At 45.7% G+C, this 18,075-nt stretch overlaps 1 protein-coding gene across 3 annotated transcripts; it reads left to right on the forward strand.

The window, feature by feature from the left end:
* The first annotated feature begins 735 nt into the window (after positions 1 to 735).
* On the forward strand, positions 736 to 14,247 carry ROGDI (rogdi atypical leucine zipper). Of its 3 annotated transcripts, none has more exons than XR_013776179.1 (11): positions 736 to 865; positions 3,217 to 3,288; positions 4,586 to 4,668; positions 5,990 to 6,044; positions 6,559 to 6,639; positions 8,734 to 8,829; positions 10,103 to 10,201; positions 10,681 to 10,794; positions 12,194 to 12,243; positions 12,753 to 13,212; positions 13,253 to 14,247. XR_013776179.1 is itself a non-coding variant. In XM_079320389.1 (11 exons), the coding sequence occupies exons 1-11, from the start codon at positions 824 to 826 to the stop codon at positions 13,412 to 13,414; spliced, it is 861 nt and encodes a 286-aa protein (XP_079176515.1). In that variant the 5' UTR covers positions 736 to 823; the 3' UTR covers positions 13,415 to 14,247. The 3 variants fall into 3 exon arrangements, 2 of the variants coding, with proteins under 2 accessions (XP_079176515.1, XP_079176516.1); XM_079320389.1 differs by having other exon boundaries at positions 12,753 to 12,879; positions 13,373 to 14,247; XM_079320390.1 differs by having other exon boundaries at positions 786 to 865; positions 10,127 to 10,201; positions 12,753 to 12,879; positions 13,373 to 14,247.
* Positions 14,248 to 18,075: the final 3,828 nt, after the last annotated feature.

The following is an 18,075-nucleotide window of genomic DNA, read 5'->3' on the forward strand; positions in this document are numbered from 1 at the left end:
GCTTGATTTTAATGTTCTGGTGTTGATGACAACTTCTGTTAAGTTTTGGGCTGGGATATCCATCCTTCTGGAATTTGGGGTTTTTTGAGTCCAGTGGAAGATTGCTGTCCATCCCAGGAGGGTGAAACGAGATTGAGCATTACGGATCCACTCAGCCCCAGCCATCCTGTGATTCTAAGACATGATCCTTAACTGAAATGTTTACAAGCTCTGAATACTGCTTGTGGATAATCAGACAGCTGGACAGCAGTAGCTGTTACTGCCCTGAGGCACGAGGCTGAAATTAAGTGTAGATGAGAGTGGGTTTCAGGTGCAGTGAGTTATAGGTGCCCGAGGAAGCACTCATTTTTGAGTACTGTCATTACAAGCAGCGGATAGGAAAACGAGCTGTGCTTGCAGCTCTGTTGGAAGCTTTCCCTGGATGTGAAAGATCATTCCTATCTTCCATCCCTCAGGGGCTGGTGTGGTGAAGGTGCTATGCCTTCACGTCTCGCTCGCACTACAGCCGTCGTGAAAGGAACTCAACGACTTCTGTGCAAAGACCTCACTGCCAGGATAAATGTATTTATTTTAAGAAGTGATGAGACTTTCTCGCTTCCACGTCTTCGCTCATTTCTGAGTAGACCAGACTTGCACGGTTCGATCCTCGCTCTGCTCTCGGCTGGGGGCAGGCAGGTCACACCCATCTTGCGGCAGCGCCAGGCTCGTGGGGTGTGCCGAGCGGGCCTCGCCCCCTCGGACGGCGGAGAGAAGAGACGCTGCCCAATCAGCCGCTGCTGGGCCGTGCGCGCGCAGGGCCGGGGGCGGGGCCGGCGGAGTGAGGATGGCGGCGGCGATGGCGAGCCAGGGGGAGCGGGCTGTGCTGGTGAGTCGGGCGGGCGCTCGGTGGGGCCGGAGCGAGCGGCAGCGGCCTCTCCCTGTGCATGACAGCACTGCCGGGTCCCCACAGTCTCTTTCTGTCTGGTCGGGCATGGGCGGGGAGCCACGGGATGGCGGCAAGGCCGTCCCCTGTGCCCGGGCCCGGCCCTAGGGCAGCTGCCCTGACTGCAGGCGCTGCCCAAGTTCAGGCCGTAGTGTCGGGCCAGGCTTTCGGGTGGTGCCCGGGCTCCGTCGCCGGATGGCTTGGAGGCCGCGGCCTCCTCCCCCCACGCCCAGCAGCAGTGCCCGGGTCTCTGTCCTGCGGCGCCGCTCCTCCGACGCGCCGGGTGGGGTGGGACGGCAGGGCCGGGGCCACTCTGCTCCCGGCACACCGTGAATGTGCCCTTTGACCTTGGTGCCCCGCCGAACATGAGGAGTGCCCGAGCCGCCCTAGTGATCTGGTAGCAGCAGGGACAGCGCAGAGCAGTTGTCACTGCGGCCTCCCCGGGACAGGATCTCCGAGGAGGAATGAAATCTCCAGTGTGGAGAAGGGGTTCAGAGATCCATCGGTCCGGGTGGAAATCCATATAGGAAAACGGGATTTTCTAATATCATAGGGTTTAGAAGAGTATGACCAGCATTCTCCAAAAATACAGCTGTGCAGTGCACTGATTTGCATGAACTTGACTTAGTCCAAAATTAATGGGCAGGAAAAGGGAGATCTCTTGCTGTGATTAAAGGGAAGAAAAATGCCAATCAGCATTTTGAGTAGAAACACCTGCATGGCGCTGATGGGTGTAGGAGGTACTAAAGACATCTGCTGCACCCATGGGATCACTGTTCCTTTGGTAACCTGGAGGAGGGCAAACATTACACAGTGAAAGAGCTGCAGATCCATCTTCTCTCTGGTGGTCAGTGACAGGATCTGAGGGAACAGCATGGAGCTCTGTCAGGGGAGGTGTAGGCTTCATATTTGGAAAAATTTCTTCACCCAGAGGGTGGTCAGGCACTGGAATAGGCTCCCCAGGAAATGTGTTCACAGCACTCTGCCTAACAAATTTCAGGAGGGTTTTGACAACACTCTCAAGCTCATGGTAGAATTCTTAGGGGTGTCCTGTGCAGACCCCACACTTGGACTTCATGATCCATGTGGGTCCCTTCCAGTTAATAACATTCTATGATCAGTATAATTCCCAGAAACCCAAAATAGTGTTAAAAGGTAAAAGTCAGTGGTCCTACCTCCAAACTGCTTTGAAGGATAACTGGGAATCCTGCCTGGCTTTGTTGTGTGTGCCTGCCTTGGATAAATGTTTGCTGAAACAAACCTGACTTTGTCCTACTTGGGATAACTCTTGCAGAGATGATGACACATGAGGGAGGGTTGTGTTTTCATGGTGAACATGAACTATCTAGCAGAGGAGCCACAAGCTTAAAGTTCTGAGTTGACCATAGCTTGCCTGTTTTTCTGTGGGCAACCTGCTCAGAACTCTTCCTGAAAATTTCTCTTTTCTTTCAGGATGACAAGTGGCAATCTTTTCTTTGTCCCATGCTTTCTTCTGTTCCCCACTTTTTTGATGACCTGCATGTGGACTCGTGGTTTAACAGGAACATTAGATGTGCTTTGAGGGTCTGCTTTATACAGGCTTCTCTGTGGCAGCAGCCGATGGAGGCTCAAGGCAGTGAGTCATGAGATCCAAACTTGTTCGTTACTGAATTTGCCCCAGTGATTGGAAGTCCCCAGCCTGTGTCCCCCGTTTAACTTGTTTTGGTTTTAGACTGCTATTGCTTGGGGAAATGCTGGGGATGGGAGTGAGGGATGCTCATTTTATTTTTTGTCTTTGTTTCTCATCATCTGATTAACAACAAATTTGTCTGCAAGTTGATTCACTTTTGCCTGTGCCAGGAGTTGGTAATGGATCTCCCTAGCTTTACTTTGGCCCATTATCTTATTTACTTCCCTGACCCATTGAGGAAGGAGTAGTGGGTGAGGCTGGAATATGTATCTGGCAGCCAGATGAGACCCTCCCAAACAGCTTAAAAAGATGCCCCAGCTTTTAAAGCAGTAGCATTTTTACTTTGTTCTGAAAGTAGCATTCAATTCTAGGTTTTTTGGTACAGTGCTGTGAATATTGCTTTCTTTAAGTCAGGGCAAGAATGAGGACAGTTCATTGGACTGGGGTGGAGATATGGAGACTGAGGTGTTTCAACAAATCAGGAAGAAATCTTTTGTTTTTCTTCATTTAAACAGTATGGAAACAGCAGTACGCTTAGAACTTGCATGATTTTCCCATGTGTTTGAGAGATTTGCTTCCAGTGTTTGATGTCTGATGATTCCACTGTTATATTCCCATGACATAGGAAGAAGAATTTAAATGGCTTTTACAAGAAGAGGTCCATGCTGTTTTGAAACAGCTGCAGGATATTTTGAAGGTGAGGTTAATTTTTTCTGAGTTTTGTGTTGTGGCTTTGTTTGACCTTCTTTGTAAGGAATGATGATAGGTTTTCCTTGCAGTGAAAAATTCTTGGTAGAGGCTGAACATAAAGGTCATCCATGCATGTCCAGTTTTGTTCCTAGTGCTTGCTTGCCCTCTGCTTTTGAGGACTCCCAGTAAAGCTGATTTCCCCAAGATTACTCTGTTCTCCATCGTCTGCTGCAAGTTGCTTTGAAAAGGCACATGGAGGCAGCCAAACCTCTCTGCCGGGAATTTGCCTGAGCTATCTGTATTATCTGGAGCAGAGAATCTGGATCTGCCTGTAGCTCTGACATGTGTTGTGCAAGCAACATGGCCTTTACCTGACAGCTGCTACTTGTGCAGTAATTACTAGCATGCACTCACCTTCTTTAAAACCATCCTTTCCTTAACATGCCTACTCCTCTGCTGGTACCTGCCCCTTTCAGAGGCCTGACATGTTCAACTGAAGCAGATGGACAGCACTTTTCTCACCTTTCTCCAGCCTGAGCATGTGCTGCAGCGCCGAATCTTTCCAACCAGTCATGGAGAACGGGCCAAAGGGACTTGTGTACACTGACAATGCACTGTGTGTCTGCTGGGTTGGTGTTCAACAGGCCCACCCCCTTAACACTCTCTGGTTTTTGGAGGTTATGGAGTGATAGAAGAGCAGGGCTAAAAATGTGGAGGTGAGGGGCAAGTGACAGAGCTGGCGCGAGTGCCGTAGTGCTTATTGAAAACCCCAAGACTGGAGTCAGTAGCAGGTGATGATAGACTGCAGTACCTGAATATATGGTATCCATTTTGAAGAATTTGCTATAGTTTTGAGGGTGAAGTGTATAAAGGGTATACCAGCCAGTATAACCAGGTGGAGAGCTTGGGAGGGTTAGTTTTCACTCCAGACTTCCTTCATTTGTAAAGACCATCTGTGATAAGGGGCAGCACCATGGTGCCTGAGGGTGTGCAGAGCTGAACTTTTGGGTGCTGCTCCTTCTGTGGGCAACTTGGGGATCCTGCTGGCACTGCCCAGTTTTGGAGTATGCAATTTGCAAATGCCTTTCGCTATGGGTTGCATGTGCTTAGCCTTCTCTTCGGCTTCACCAGTCCTGCAGTTGGATGAAATCCAAGTGCTCTGTTTGGTGGACTTCAGGGGGCTGGCAGAGGTGAATGCTACATATTCAGCCACTTCCTAGTATTCACATTATCTTTGTTCTTGGCTCATGGTGTGCTGGGCCGACGCAGATGCTCTAACACTCACTTTGTCCTCTCTTGGGCAGGAGGCCTCCCACCGTTTTGCCTTGCCCACCAGTGGCTCAGGAGGAGCTGCCAAGCAGGATAGCTTTGTACTAAGCACATCAGGGTAAGTGGTGATGGTCAGCAGGTCACTTTCCTCTGCAGCAAAGGGTGCACGTCCTGGAGGATCTGTGGTGAAGGGCTTTGGAGAAGCCCTGGAGCAATGAGTTTTCTTTAATAGAAGATTTTGCCTTAAGGAAAACAAACTTAACTCTCATGACAGGTGAAGTCTTTCATGGCTACTGACAGTCTGTAGCTGTGCTCCAGGGCTGCCTGAGCCAGCCTTGTGCCATTTGCTGCTGACACCCAGAAGGTAGTCACTGATTCCTGACCACATGCTTGTGTGTTGCCTTAGTGCTGTGGGCAGTTTGCCAAGGGGCATTTTTCTAATTATGACACTGGGAGTTGGAGTTGCAGGATCCGAATTCTGGTCTTGGCTCAGTTTCTGACTCTGAGTGTGAAGAAATCTTAACATTTGTCATAATCTCCCTAAAACAGCAATAGTAAATCTCCTTCCTACAAAGCAAACTGAGGCTTGTGCAAAAGATGCTGTAGCTGTGCAGTTATTCTGAAATTGATATCCATTTTTTGATCCTCATTGTGGCCCTTGGTCTCAGTAGATACTCTGGCAGAGTTCACAAGCTTGTCACAAAGCAGTTAACCTGTTAGGAGTGTTACAGCATTGCAAGGAGTCATGCAGTAATTCTGTACTAAGTTTGAAGGTTGTCTTCTTCAGATCTTAGTTAAATTTAGTTTAGTTTTCATTTGTTGTTGTAAGGTGGATCATGCAGTGTTGATCTAAAGAGTCTCTAATATTGTAAAATGTAAAGTATGGCCCAACCAGGTGCTTCAGTCATCTCCTCACGTTGTTCGTTGTAGGTGGGAGTCATCTTACAGGACCTTTCAAAGGATTTGGGTTGTGGGTTTTTTATTTATTTAAGGTTGTGGGGTTTTACTTATTTAGGGTCTTTTTTTCTTGGAATGGGGTGTGGTTTGTACCTTTCAGCTCCTGTAGGAATCACCTAAAACTCCAATGCCAGTAATTAATTTATTGTCTTGTGCTTGTGTCTGCTAGAGCTGTTTGTAACAGCAACCAAATTGTTGACAGGTGATAAATGGAATAAGAATGGGATCACAAATGAAGGTAATATTTTAGGCAGAGCAGTTAGGGTGAGGTGGCCTGTAAGGAATATGACAGGAGTTTACCACAGGCCAGGAACTGGGGACTTGAAAGTGTGTGTGGTGTTCAGCTCCCAGGCAGGAGTAGTGCTCAGACCGTGGGCAGGAGGAGCCATGCTGGCTACACAGGATGAGGAGGGGAGGTGTTAGGCTCGCACTCGATAGGCGCTTCTTGTGATGTGTTACCCAGATGTTTCCTCTCATTCCAGCACAGACCAGGTGAAAGGTGTGATGACACTGCAGGGAGATGCACTGTGTCAAGCTGTGAGTACTTGCCACACTTCTTGCTTTGTACTACAAGGGATGTATCACCCTTTGATCACCTCAGGGAGGGACAGAGGTCACCCTGGTTATGTGTTACCAATGATCAGTGTTCTTTGTCATTCTCCCTAATTGGCCTAGATGTCTCAGCAACCATTGAAACTTGTCAAGATCCAGCATCTGACATCCCCTTCTACCACCACCATATGGTGGTGAGTGCCATAGTCAACTTCCATGGGGATTCCTTGCCTTTACCACCTTTGTTGTGTAATAACAAGTTTCATATGGGAGCTTCTAGGCTGAGGTCATGTGTCCTGCCTGGATCCTGATTTCACTCAATGCCTTTCAACCTATTCTTTGTATTAATATCATCTGTGGATGCACTGAGGTTCTGGTTGTGCCAGGACTGCAGAAGGCAGTTTGCCAGGATGGTCTGGAAGAAGGGAATGCAACTGCCAGCCCCCATCTTCTGCATACAGGCATTTCTTGCTCTCATGTGTTTGTTTCTTTTTTCAAGGATGTTAATCTGAAAATGCCCAGAAACAATCAGCTTCTTCATTTTGCATTCCGGGAAGACAAGCAGTGGAAATTGCAGCAGGTACCTCTTGGCTCCAGATGCCCACCTGTCCATAACCTCAGCACTCTCTGAGCAGTAACTTTTGTCTTTCGAGAGAGACTGTTATGTCCATTCCACATGAGTTACAGTGGTAAAAGCAAAGGAGGAAGCAGGTGCAATTAAATCAGTTAAATTCCATTGGGGTGCCTGGGTGGGCTTATTCCAGACACACGAATTGGTCTGAAGGCTGTCTGCATAGCAGTCATGATCCTTTGAAGGAGTGCCTGAGGTGCCTGTGCAGGACTGTCCCATGTCATCCCAGGCTAGCAGGGCAAAGAGTGGCTTCAGGGACTTTGAATAGCTTGCTCTCATTCTCTTACAGATGCATTTGTTTGCACTGAGAACAAGTTACTGTGTTCTGGTAGCATGTCTGAGTTCCCTCAGGGTTTTTCTAAGTGATGAGTTCATTTGGCATTTAGTGCAGTTCCCAATGTCTTCTTTTAGCAGTGAAAGCTCTACCTAGTAACTTCATAGAAATCTAGAAAATTGTGTACTTGGGATGTTAATACCAAAGTTGATTTTCTTTATACCTTGCAACAAAACAAGCAAGTTTTTGTGACAGCAGTCAGCAGTGCCTCCTCTTGTTGCTCTTTTTTACTGCTGCCTGGTTGATAGTCTTCTACTAGCTTTTATGGAAAACAGCTTTCATTATTTACTTACATCATGTGTTCTCACATTGTTCAGATACAGACTGTGAGTGCCTAAAGGACTGGGTGCAGAAGCATTTAAAGTGGTTATATGGTCATCTGTCTGAATTAAAAATTAGCATCTCAAAGGAAAGTCTTCCCTTCATGAGTGCTGTCAGTTGAATTTTTGTTTCTCTGTACTAAGTGAAGTCATGGAGAAGAAGTTGCAGTGTAGGCACGTTCTTGAGGAACCCAAGTGCAGGCACATAAATTTTGAGGAAGTTGATTGGGAAACAAAGCAAAATCAAGCGGGAATATGAATGAAGCAAATCGTAGCAACAGGGTTTTCATTGCTTGATTGGGTAGTGCTTCCAGGAACTATTTAGCTTGCTCAGAAGCCTCTGGGAGATGTAAAGCCTGGAGGTGGGGATATTTGAAGATGCCCAGCTACCTGCAGTTTCACAGTCTCACAGTGGACTTACCATTCTCACTTTTCTCTCTGGGGCCTCCAGTGCAAGAGCTTTCTAAGAGCAGGGTTGTTCTGTGTTCCCTGAGTTAGAAGGAGCCAGAGCCAGGTCTGTGCCAGGGAGGCTTCTACACAGATTCAGAGCTGGAAGCTGCGACTGCTGGAGGGCATTGTAAATATATCCAACTACAAATACGCAAGCTGTGTTGTCCTTTTCCCAACAGACACTTCTTGTACAAGCTTCTCTGCTTGGCTGTTTCATTTGCACCCTCTAATTTACTCCTTGGGCTTGTTCTTCAATTTTCATGCTGCTGCCTGAAATTGAGCACAAGTCATCTTCTCCCAGGGCCATTGTTTGTCCTTGCTTCCATGAAAGCAAGGATACATCTATCAACTTTGCTTTTATAACTATGTTCCTCTTACTTGAGAAGAACTTGAGCCAGTTGTATCCTGAGTCTGGTCCAGTCCCACACCATGGCACAGCTTCTTGATGCTGAAGGTAATGCTCAATCCCAACAATTTTACTGTAGAAGGACTCTGGGATACTGACAGAGACACTGTATTAGAAATCAGTGCTTGCTGCTCATTGACGTAGTTTGTTTTAGTTCTGATAGGAGGAAATCATTGTTCATGGTGCTAGAGCTGTCTGCTGTATGCCATTAGCAGTGAGAATTCCTGCCAAGCAGTCATGATCAGAGTGCTTCCAGGATGAGTGCCTGATGTCACTTCAGGACAGGAGCAATATCTATACTGACAATCCAGGATGTCAGACTGTTCTGCATCTTCAGTCAATGAGTGGAGAACCCAGTAATGCTTTTGGGCAGCAGTGGCAGGCTTGTACAGAGTGTTTGATGTTTAGATATGGCATTACATTTGAGAAGGCACCATTCTTAAGGTCAGCGAGGTAACTTGGAAAACCTTTACTTCCTAGCATGTGTTGTTATGGAGTGTTTCTTTCATAAGGCTGCATTTGTACCTTTGCAGATCCAGGATGCTAGAAACCATGTGAACCAAGCCATTTACCTGCTTATGAACAGAGATGTGAACTACCAGTTCAAAACAGGCTTGGAGGTGCTCAAGGTGAGGAGAAAGTCCCTACTGCTTGAGTAGGAACACTCATTTTTCTTCCCTCCATTTTTTGTTTTAAACTCAATTAATGCACATTACTGGCTGAATCTCTTAGTGGAAACAGACTTCACACTTTGACCTGTATGTACCCATGTCAAGAAGTGTCCATGTGACCTCATATTTTACATGAATCTGTACTAGTTTAACATTAGTAAAAGGGCTGTATATCCTGGTGGACAATAATGTGAGCGGTCAGTGCCCTGTTACACACCAGTGATAATCTGGGAGGATATTCCTTGATTTTCTGTGGATGATGTTGTTATGTAACTTATGGTCTTTGGTCAGTGTTGCTGGTGAGAGCAGCAGTGAGGCAGCCATCAGTAAACAGAAGATGACAGTACTTGTGATTTACTGAAAATCTGAAAGTGACTTCTCTTGCCAGTATTATTTTCTGGGATCTAATACAGAGCAGCCACTGCATGGCAGTGAAGCCCAACCTTCTGCTTGGAAATGCTCTCTAAGGGCACCAGAATTTTGGCTTGCTTATTGGAATCCATCACATCAAATATGAGAAAACTAAACCTTTTTTAGTTTTTTATGGGCAAAGGCTGCTTGTTGGAAGAAGCTAAGTAATAAAACTATTTACTTTTACTTTCAATTGGAAGCAAGGGGAGGTATTAGTCATAATACAAAGTGCCTTCATCTTAGCAGTCATGAGCTCTATAACAGGCATGTTACTTCCCCCTTTTTTTCTGGAAGGGGAAGTCTGCCTGAATGGAGCCTTTGAACTGTTGTTTCTGGCAGGATTGACCTCAAAATGAGCTGGTTCTTTATTCTACTGCCTTGCTTATAGCTGGTTATTAACAGAGGGAACCTATGCAGCAGTTGTACTTCTGATGTGGGAGTGGGGAGACCAAGAGTGCAGCTTGTTTTTTCCTTAATGCCTGTTCTTGTGAAGAGCTGCTGATGAGTTTGTTGATGCCTCTGTGGCATCAGTAATTGGTCTTATGTTGCCTTGGTATTCTTATCATGAATAGCTGTTCTCTCATCAGTCGCTGGTACTGAACACTCCTGACCTGTCTCACGAGTCTCTGACAGTGGTAACAGTTAAACTGCATTTATGTGGGAGCCACCCCTTCCCAGTAAGTTCCTAAATTCCTGTAAGGGTGAGGGGTAGTGGCAGTTGTTGTTTTAACACTTGCAGAAGGCTGTATGATTCTGCAGCACACTGTCTAGAGCTGTTCAGGAATCACACTCAGCAGTGGTTCTGTACATTATCTTGTAGCTTATGGATGCTGTGATGTTGCAGCTCTCCAGAGCCCGAAATCGGCTGACCACTCCTGCTACTCTGACACTACCAGAAATTGCCTCCAGTGGTCTCACAGTAAGTGTGTGGTGGTCTAGATCTTTATACAGGTCTGGCAGCATTGCAATAATGTGGATACCAGTCTGCATCCTAATGGAAATGGGTTTCTGAAGTGTCTCCTGAGGCAGAACTGAAGCAAGTGCAAATCCTGAGTGGTTTTGGATACTCTGTATTTTCCTGTGGGAATGCAGATGACTTGGGCATGAGCACTCTGGTTCTCTGAGAGTAAGTTGTGTTCTCTGCCCAAGCGTCTTGTCCAGGGATGATTTGCCCTTGTGAACACTGCTCCATCCTTTCTTGTCACTGTCATGCACATACCATTTGATCAAGGGTAGCGAGAGCAGCAATGGTTGCCTGCAACTGCTCAGTCTTTGTTTCTCTTCTAATTATTTTTTTTGCCATGGGGTAATTGTAATGTGGCTTGGGAAAAGGGAATTATTTCCCAGCATTAGAAATTACAATCTTTTCACTGACAAAGGAACTAATTTTCTTGCCAGAAAATGTTCACGCCTGTGCTGCCTCCAGACATCCTTGTGAATTTCTATATTAACTTGAACAAGCTGTGCCTCACTGTCTACCAGCTCCACATACTGCAGCCCAGCACAACCAAGGTGATGTCTGCTATCTCCTGAGCCTTGTTTAGTTTCCTGTCTTTACATTCCACTGTGAGGAGGAGATCACACTGCTACCTGGTCCAATGTTATGTTCATAGGATAATGCAGAAGTTAGTTCAGCTGGTGCTAAGTGTCTGTGTTAAGGTCTGCTGCACACAGAACACTGGCTCTAAATGGGGAATGCCTAGAACATACCAGTGCTCTGGAGTAAGCCATTTTTTATCAAGTACTTAAAATATAGTTTGATAATTTTGTGTAATTTTGGAAGGGCATAGTTATATTAATCCAGGTTACATCAGAGTAGCGTCTTGAGTTTCCTAATGGAGTTTTGATGGATACTTTTCTGATTCACCTGTTGTGTGGATCAACTTGATGTCCAGTAAAAACAGCACGTCCTGGTTTGAAAGACAGGTGTCTGCTAAGGAAGGCAGGAGCATCTCTTGAAATGGAAAATGTAAACCTCCTCCCTCCAAATAACTATAATTTTGAAATTAAGGGGCTTTCAAAAGAGCTCTCAAAGAAGTGGAAATAGGAATAACAGTTTTTACTATGAAAATTTAAATATAGTAACAAAACAACAAAAGCACTGACAGAATACAACCTGACACCTCATCAGTCAGTCAGGGTGTTGGTAACAGTCCTATTAAATGGTGGCTGCAGTCCTCCTGCAATGACAGATGTGGTTCAGTTAAAACAGTGGTCCTCTGTGGAAGGATGCAATTTTCCTCTGAAGGTTCAGGGATGATATAGAAGGGTCTAGTTTTCCTCTGGAATCTAGTGGAAAAAGGCTGCTCTGATATTCAGTTTTTATCTAGGTAGGAAAGGCTTAGTTCCTCCCCCTGGGTGGAGCATCTCTCAGAGAGATGATGTAATTTTATCAGTCGTGCACTGGGGTGCAATGGCCATTAACAGGAGGAGGAATGGGTTGTGGAAAAGAACACTGCCCCACCTGGTTTTAACAGATGGCCCATTAGCAGAGGATATCTTCTACAGAGATAAGGATCACTGCCCCACCTGGTTTCAACACATGGTGAAAGAATACACACCCCTGGTCACATCTTGCATTGCAACTCAAGACACAGCGTTAAACTCTTAAGTTTTATAAAATGCATTCCTTCCATAAGGAAGATTTTAGTAAAAATCTATATTTTGTTTTTCTTCTGGATGTTCTCATTTCTGTAGTGATAAAATTTGTAGCTACATTGAACTCAGCCAATGTGTAGAATTTCTTTCATGAGGAACAGGAAGGGTTCTAACAGAAGGGATTCCATATTGATGGAGTGTCCAGGCAAATAGAGCGTGGGTGTCAGGCTACTGAAAGTGTAAACCTTAAATGTCTTTCTTCTAAGTGGTTTGTTTACCACATCAAAATCCTAATGACCTTTTCCTTCCCTAGAACTTCAAGCCTGCTGGAGGGTCTGTTTTGCACAACCCTGGGGCCATGTTGTAAGTACAGTCACTACAATGGTAGTGTACCTGGATAACAGGTGTTGGTATACCTTGAGGGTGAAATCCAAACAGCTGTGTACAGTTTCCATTGTAGCATCTCCAAAGTGGAGAAGCTGGACTGAGTCGCTGTGCCTGTGAATGCTCTGTTGTGTCTCTGCAATGACTTGGTCCTAAAGGCTGAAATATGTGAATTTCCAGGATTCAGCCTACCTGGACAGTGCCACGAGTTTATGTAGAGATGAGAGTTTATAACAAAAATGAGTATTTGGTTGCTGACATTGCCATATGCATTCCCTCTGTGCCTGTCTGGAATGAAGTTCCTACCTTCACCCTTTAGCTTAACTATAAATCTGGTCAGAGGTGGCCTTGAGTTTTTGCATTCTATAACTTTGCCAGGTGCTGATTTAAATGTGATAGGACTCATCATCATCTCACCTGTAGAAATGTATGACAGTTGAGTTCTGTGCTGTTGTGTGTGAAGCTGTGCTCTTTTCCCCCACCTCCAGTGAGTTTGGCAGCCAGCGATATGAAGTCAGCCATGTGCATAAAGTGGAATGTGTTGTCCCATGGTTAAATGATGCCCTTGTCTTCTTCACAGTTTCACTGCAGCTCTGCCAGCAACTGAAGGACAAGGTAATGGCCTTGAAATAGGGGCTTTGTTTTTAACTCTGGATTTCGAAAGGACCTCACATCTAGTGTGATGTTACTCTGTTCAGCTTGCTGAAAATAAGGGATGAGTCAGTGTTCTGGAGCCAGGGATTTGGCTGGCACTAGCTAGCAAATAGCCATAGGATAAGTATAGTGGTGAGGCAGATGTCTGCTGAGCTGGTGACTAAATGAAAAGGAGCAAGCAGATATTTCTGTGTTCTCAGTCATGAGGTGGATGAGAGGAAACAACCAACCTAGATTCCAGTAGATCAGTGCTCAGTTCCAGCTCTGCAACTGCCACCTTGAGCAAGTAACTTTGTGTTCCTTGAGTGACAGCAGCAGCAAATCTGCCCTTCAGTAGTGTGCTGAAGTGTATAATGCTATGAAGCTAAGTCTTCCCTCACACATTACGTGCTCTTTTTTTTTTTGTGGTACAAAGGTGTATAGGAACTTACCTGCTTTTGTTCTTGCTTTCCAGATCTCCGTTTTCTCCAGTTACTGGAACTACAGGCCATATTAATTCTCTGTGGGATGGTCTAAACCTGTACAGTACTTCCAGTGTCTCTCTCTGTTCTCTCATGCCAGCTGAATCCAGGTCAGCCTGATGAGTGCTGGGGTTCACTGCCAGATACCCTGCACAGGGCAGGGTCAGTGTACCCAGAGACAGAGCTTTAGTAGCCTTGTCTGGGATTGCTGCATAAACACAGGGCACCAAGTAGAGCAGGGTGGTTGGCAGGAGCTTCCATTGGTCCCTCTTGTGCATTGTGTGGCTAACACTTCCCAAGACCCTGATGAGTTACACAGGTCTGTTAAAATGAATAGGTGCTCTGGACCACCCTCACTAACTAGATCTGTGCATTGTGCTGTAACTAACGCCTTGAATGTGAAGTGGCTGGGAAGGGGGGAAAAAATAGACTAACTTAACACACCTCTTAAAAGGGTAGGGCATGTTGCTCCATGTAGTGAAATAAATTTGTCTTATCTGATCAAGCTGTGCTTATAACTAACTCTGAGTGTCTCCTCTCCCTGCCTGTTTTTCCCATCCCCATATTACTGATTCCCCTTTGGGGATGCTCTTGCTGCTGTTTGAATTTTCCCCCCCTCATCCAGCATCAGTGTGATAATTATTTTTTCCTAAGCCCTAGTTGGGCCAGTTGGTCTTTTCCAGGTTTAGTATCTTGTTTTCACTGCAAGCCTTTGGAGTTGCCTTGGTGTACCTTGTGCAGTCTTTCATCTTGTCATTAAATGCAAAGTGAGTATCACATTGCTACTATGATTTGCTGCCTACAGATGCTACAATGTGTAACTCATCCCTTTAGCCTCTGCTGTGAAATAAAGACCCTTATACCTGCAGTGCTCATGTGGACTGTGAAAGAATGAGATTCTGTGCTCTCTCACAAGTGAGTATGTTGGGTTTTTTGCTTTACTGGGAAGGACAGTAGTGGAGGCACTACTAGCTGGGCAGCTCTTCTAAGGCTGAGGCCTGTTTGCATAGCCTCAGCCCAATGCTGTCTGATACTTCAATATACCTGAAGTAGTTTTCCAAACATGCATTGACAGTCATGTTTGGAAGAGACTGTAGGCACTCAGACTGGGGTGGGTTGGCTCACAGAGTCATTCAGAACATCTCTGGCAAACTGGGAAGTCTCCAGGTCCCTGTTCAGGATCTCAGGAAGCTGCCACCTACCCACATAACTCTGTTGCCCTTGGCGGTCTTTCGCAACCTTTTCAACACCTTTTTGTGAACAGGTGTTTGTAAGTGCTCCTTTGTTTCACTTGGTTCTGAATAGCCTCGGGGAACAGTGAAAGGAACAGCTGCTCTTGACAGGAAGTACAATGGATAGCACAGGCAGTCAAGTTCCTCTCCCACATCTGCTACTTGAACTAGCAGGGACAGAGGCAATGTGATGGAAGAAGTAAAAATTCCCAGGGATGAGATCCCATCCAGTGGCAAAGTTGGGCCTCGAGACCTGATTTTGCTAATGAGGGTTCAGTAAGGGATTGGCCGGGAGAGCTGTTCCAAATTCATAGCTGGTGGGGTTGAAGCCCACACAGAGCCCTAGCAGTGGCAGGCAGCTTATCATGCGTGCCAGGCATGCTGTGGGCCAGTACAGCTAAGCTCCTGTGGCACCTTGCTCCAAATATTACTCCTTTTATTACAAGACAAATCAATACAGAGTCTCAAGGGATATTAAAATACAGGGACAAAATAAAGCTAGAAATTAAAAAAAAAAAAAAAAAAGAGATAAGACCAAATTATGATTCAACATTTAGGAATATAAAATTTATTATTATGCAACACAGAGAATCAGCTTGTCAATGAGATACCGTACTCAAAATAGTGTTGTTCAGAGCCAAAGAAATAAGATGTTGGAAGCAATTATACATAAGCTCAGTGGATTTGAAAATGTACATGCATAATGAAATGTAATCAAATGTGTAAAATTCTCAGCTGATGAAGATAAGGTTTCTTTTCCTTTTTTTTCTCATTTAAATCAGAAGCCTCTCCATTAGCAAATGGGGAAACAGAACAGTTGTTTCTTTACATTCTACAAATAAATGGCTCACACAATGTCAAGCCTGCCACCTTTCTGACACAGTTATCACAACAGATTGACTTACAGAGGATGGCCACAGCTCCACGCTCAAACATGGGACATTCTCTGTTCCTGGTTTCCACAATCATGCAGCAGGGAAGTGGGTCCAGCTTGCAACAGATATGGTATCCTTTACTGAAAGGCACTTTGCCTCAAACACAAGCAGCCCTGTCCACCACAGTATGATGTTAGTGAAATCTTCCTGTGCTTCTAGACATCTCCTGCAAAGTGGGTTTGACTCAAGTCCTTTCCTAGGGATTTTACATGTCCAACAAAAACAAAACCCCCTGCTCCCTCATTCTACCTCGTGAGACTTAGTTTATCTGTGTTCCAAAACAAATATAGGGATTATCTAAAGATGACATAACAATATTTCAAAACCAGAACTATCCAGAGAAACACCTTTCAAAATACGAAATTTTGAAAAAGCTTCTTGGAAACAATTAGGATTTTACAGAATTCCAGACTGGTTTGTGTTGGAAGAGACCTTAAAATTCACCCACTCCCTGCCATGGACAGGGACTCCTTTGACTATCCCACATTACTCCAAGCCATGTCCAGCCTGGCCTTGGATATTTCAGGGATCCAGAGGCAGCTTCTCTGGGCAACGTGTGCCAAGCCTGCCCACCTTCTCAGAAAACAGATCTAAATCTAATCCTACTCTCTTTTAGGTTAAAGCAGTTTATTTCCCAATACTTAATTAGTATGATTTTTTCTTAGGGAAAGAAGAAAACAAAGTTTTATAGCTACCAGCAGCATGGAAGAGCAGCAACCTTAATGGTAAACTGGTGTTAAAACCAGAGGGGCAGCCTTCAATTTCTAGATATATTTTACTGATTCTAACCTTGTACAAAAGGAAAATATATTTTAAACACTAAAGCTGTTAAGACATTTTAAAGGATCATACAAGAATGTCAATCTATTTTTGCCCCCCCCCCCCTCTTTTTTTTAAACAAAAGCAGGGTTTGATTTGGATTTAAACCCTGCCCTGCGGCGGCTGAAACATCGCAGTGTCGTACCGGTTACGCTGCCCGCCACCCACACGCAAGTGGGATCTTTTAAAAAACCCCCCCACACCCTCCCACTGGAGCAAACCAGAAACAAGTGCGAGAGCAGCCAGGCTTTCCGTGCTGAGGCTCGGGAACACGCAGCGAAGGAGGACGGCTCCGGAGCACCCGGAGCGAGGCTTTCTGCGCTCCGTTGCCGGCAGCTCCCTGAGCTCCAGAGTGGACACGGCACCTCCCGCCCCGACCTCTCCCCGCCCCCTCCACGCCCAGGTGAGCTCAGAGCACGGCCGGCGGTGCCTGCCCCGCCTCGCCTGGCGCCTGGGCCCATCCGAGCCGCCCGGGCCAGCTCGGCCCCGCAATACCGTCGCGCTCACCGCCCGCTGCCGCGGAGCCGGCGGCATCCACCGCACCCAGCGGGATCTGCTTCCTCCTGGCCCCGCGTCCTTCCACACTGCCCGCCTGCCCCAGAAGAGAAGGCGAGGAGGGGGCGGACGCTGGGACCACAGCGGGTCGGAGCTGTGGTTTGAACGTACCGAGCCGTGTGGTGAACACAGTCAGCCCTATGCCCAGCTGCGGGATTATTACGAGGAGCAAAACCCAAGGGACTAAAGCACAGAAATAAACTTCACAACCTATAAAGTTGTGGAGTAGGTACGTATTTTATTCAGCGCTGGACGCAGGAGGAGAGCATCTTCCCTAATCTTGCGTACCTTACATGATTTCTAATCTATTTATCTAGGAAGTTCATGCATATTCTAAGTCGCCTATACATATTGATTATCTGCCCCGCCTGTTCTCCGCTCCGTATGGAAATCAGCTTCATATTCATTGCGGCTGCGTAGTTTATTGGGTCGGTGGTCTCTAGATGAGTCGGTGGGCTGAAAATGATGAAGAACAGCAGTCTTCCTCGCTGTTGAACTTCTCACCTTGTCTTTTTACTCATGCACTGTAGTCTCTCGGTTGTGATATTTTGCAGACTCTGCACTTTTACGAAGAGGGGCCCCCTTCATTTTTGCAAGCCCAGCAAAATCTATAAATCAGGGGTCTCCTATGTGCATTCCTTAAGTAATTGATACCATATGTTCTACTCTTCATTCTATTTAACCCTTAAATCCCCTGTTTCAGTCCCCCCTTTTCTAGAAAATTAGTAAATTCTTTTACTTAATACAAGATTTCTTTTTCTCCATTCTTACAATATGTATCCCTTAATGCCTTACCCTGTACTCTGGACAATGAAGTTAGTATTGCCATCTGTTGTAGCATCTTCCAATTCCAAATAAGTAGTACAAAAGACAGCAGTAAGCTTAGACTAACTAAAACAAATAACACAATTACTGGATGACATAATGTATTCAAAATTCCAGTTGCAGTTGGGGACCACCTGAAAAGGGTATCCCACCAATTGTGGCTTGTATCCTGCTTAAGCCTTTGAAAGACTCTATTTCTTGGACATCATGATGAACAGTGACTAAAGTCTTTTGCCCACTCTCTTTGATTTCTTCCAAAATTTTTGCTAAGTCTTGATGTTTTACCAGCTGCTTTACCAATGTGAGGTTCATTCCAATGGGCATAGGTGA

This window comes from Erithacus rubecula (genome assembly GCF_903797595.1).
Source record: "Erithacus rubecula genome assembly, chromosome: 17".
NCBI lineage: Eukaryota > Metazoa > Chordata > Aves > Passeriformes > Muscicapidae > Erithacus > Erithacus rubecula.

What these genes read in the sequence shown, in the direction of transcription:
- ROGDI (XM_079320389.1), top strand. Translation starts at nt 824, where the DNA reads ATGGCGGCGGCGATGGCGAGCCAGGGGGAGCGGGCTGTGCTG. An exon ending in AGCAGTGGAAATTGCAGCAG is followed by an intron (nt 6,640 to 8,733) that starts GTACCTCTTGGC and finishes GTACCTTTGCAG; the next exon opens with ATCCAGGATGCTAGAAACCA. An exon ending in GCCAGCAACTGAAGGACAAG is followed by an intron (nt 12,880 to 13,372) that starts GTAATGGCCTTG and finishes CTTGCTTTCCAG; the next exon opens with ATCTCCGTTTTCTCCAGTTA.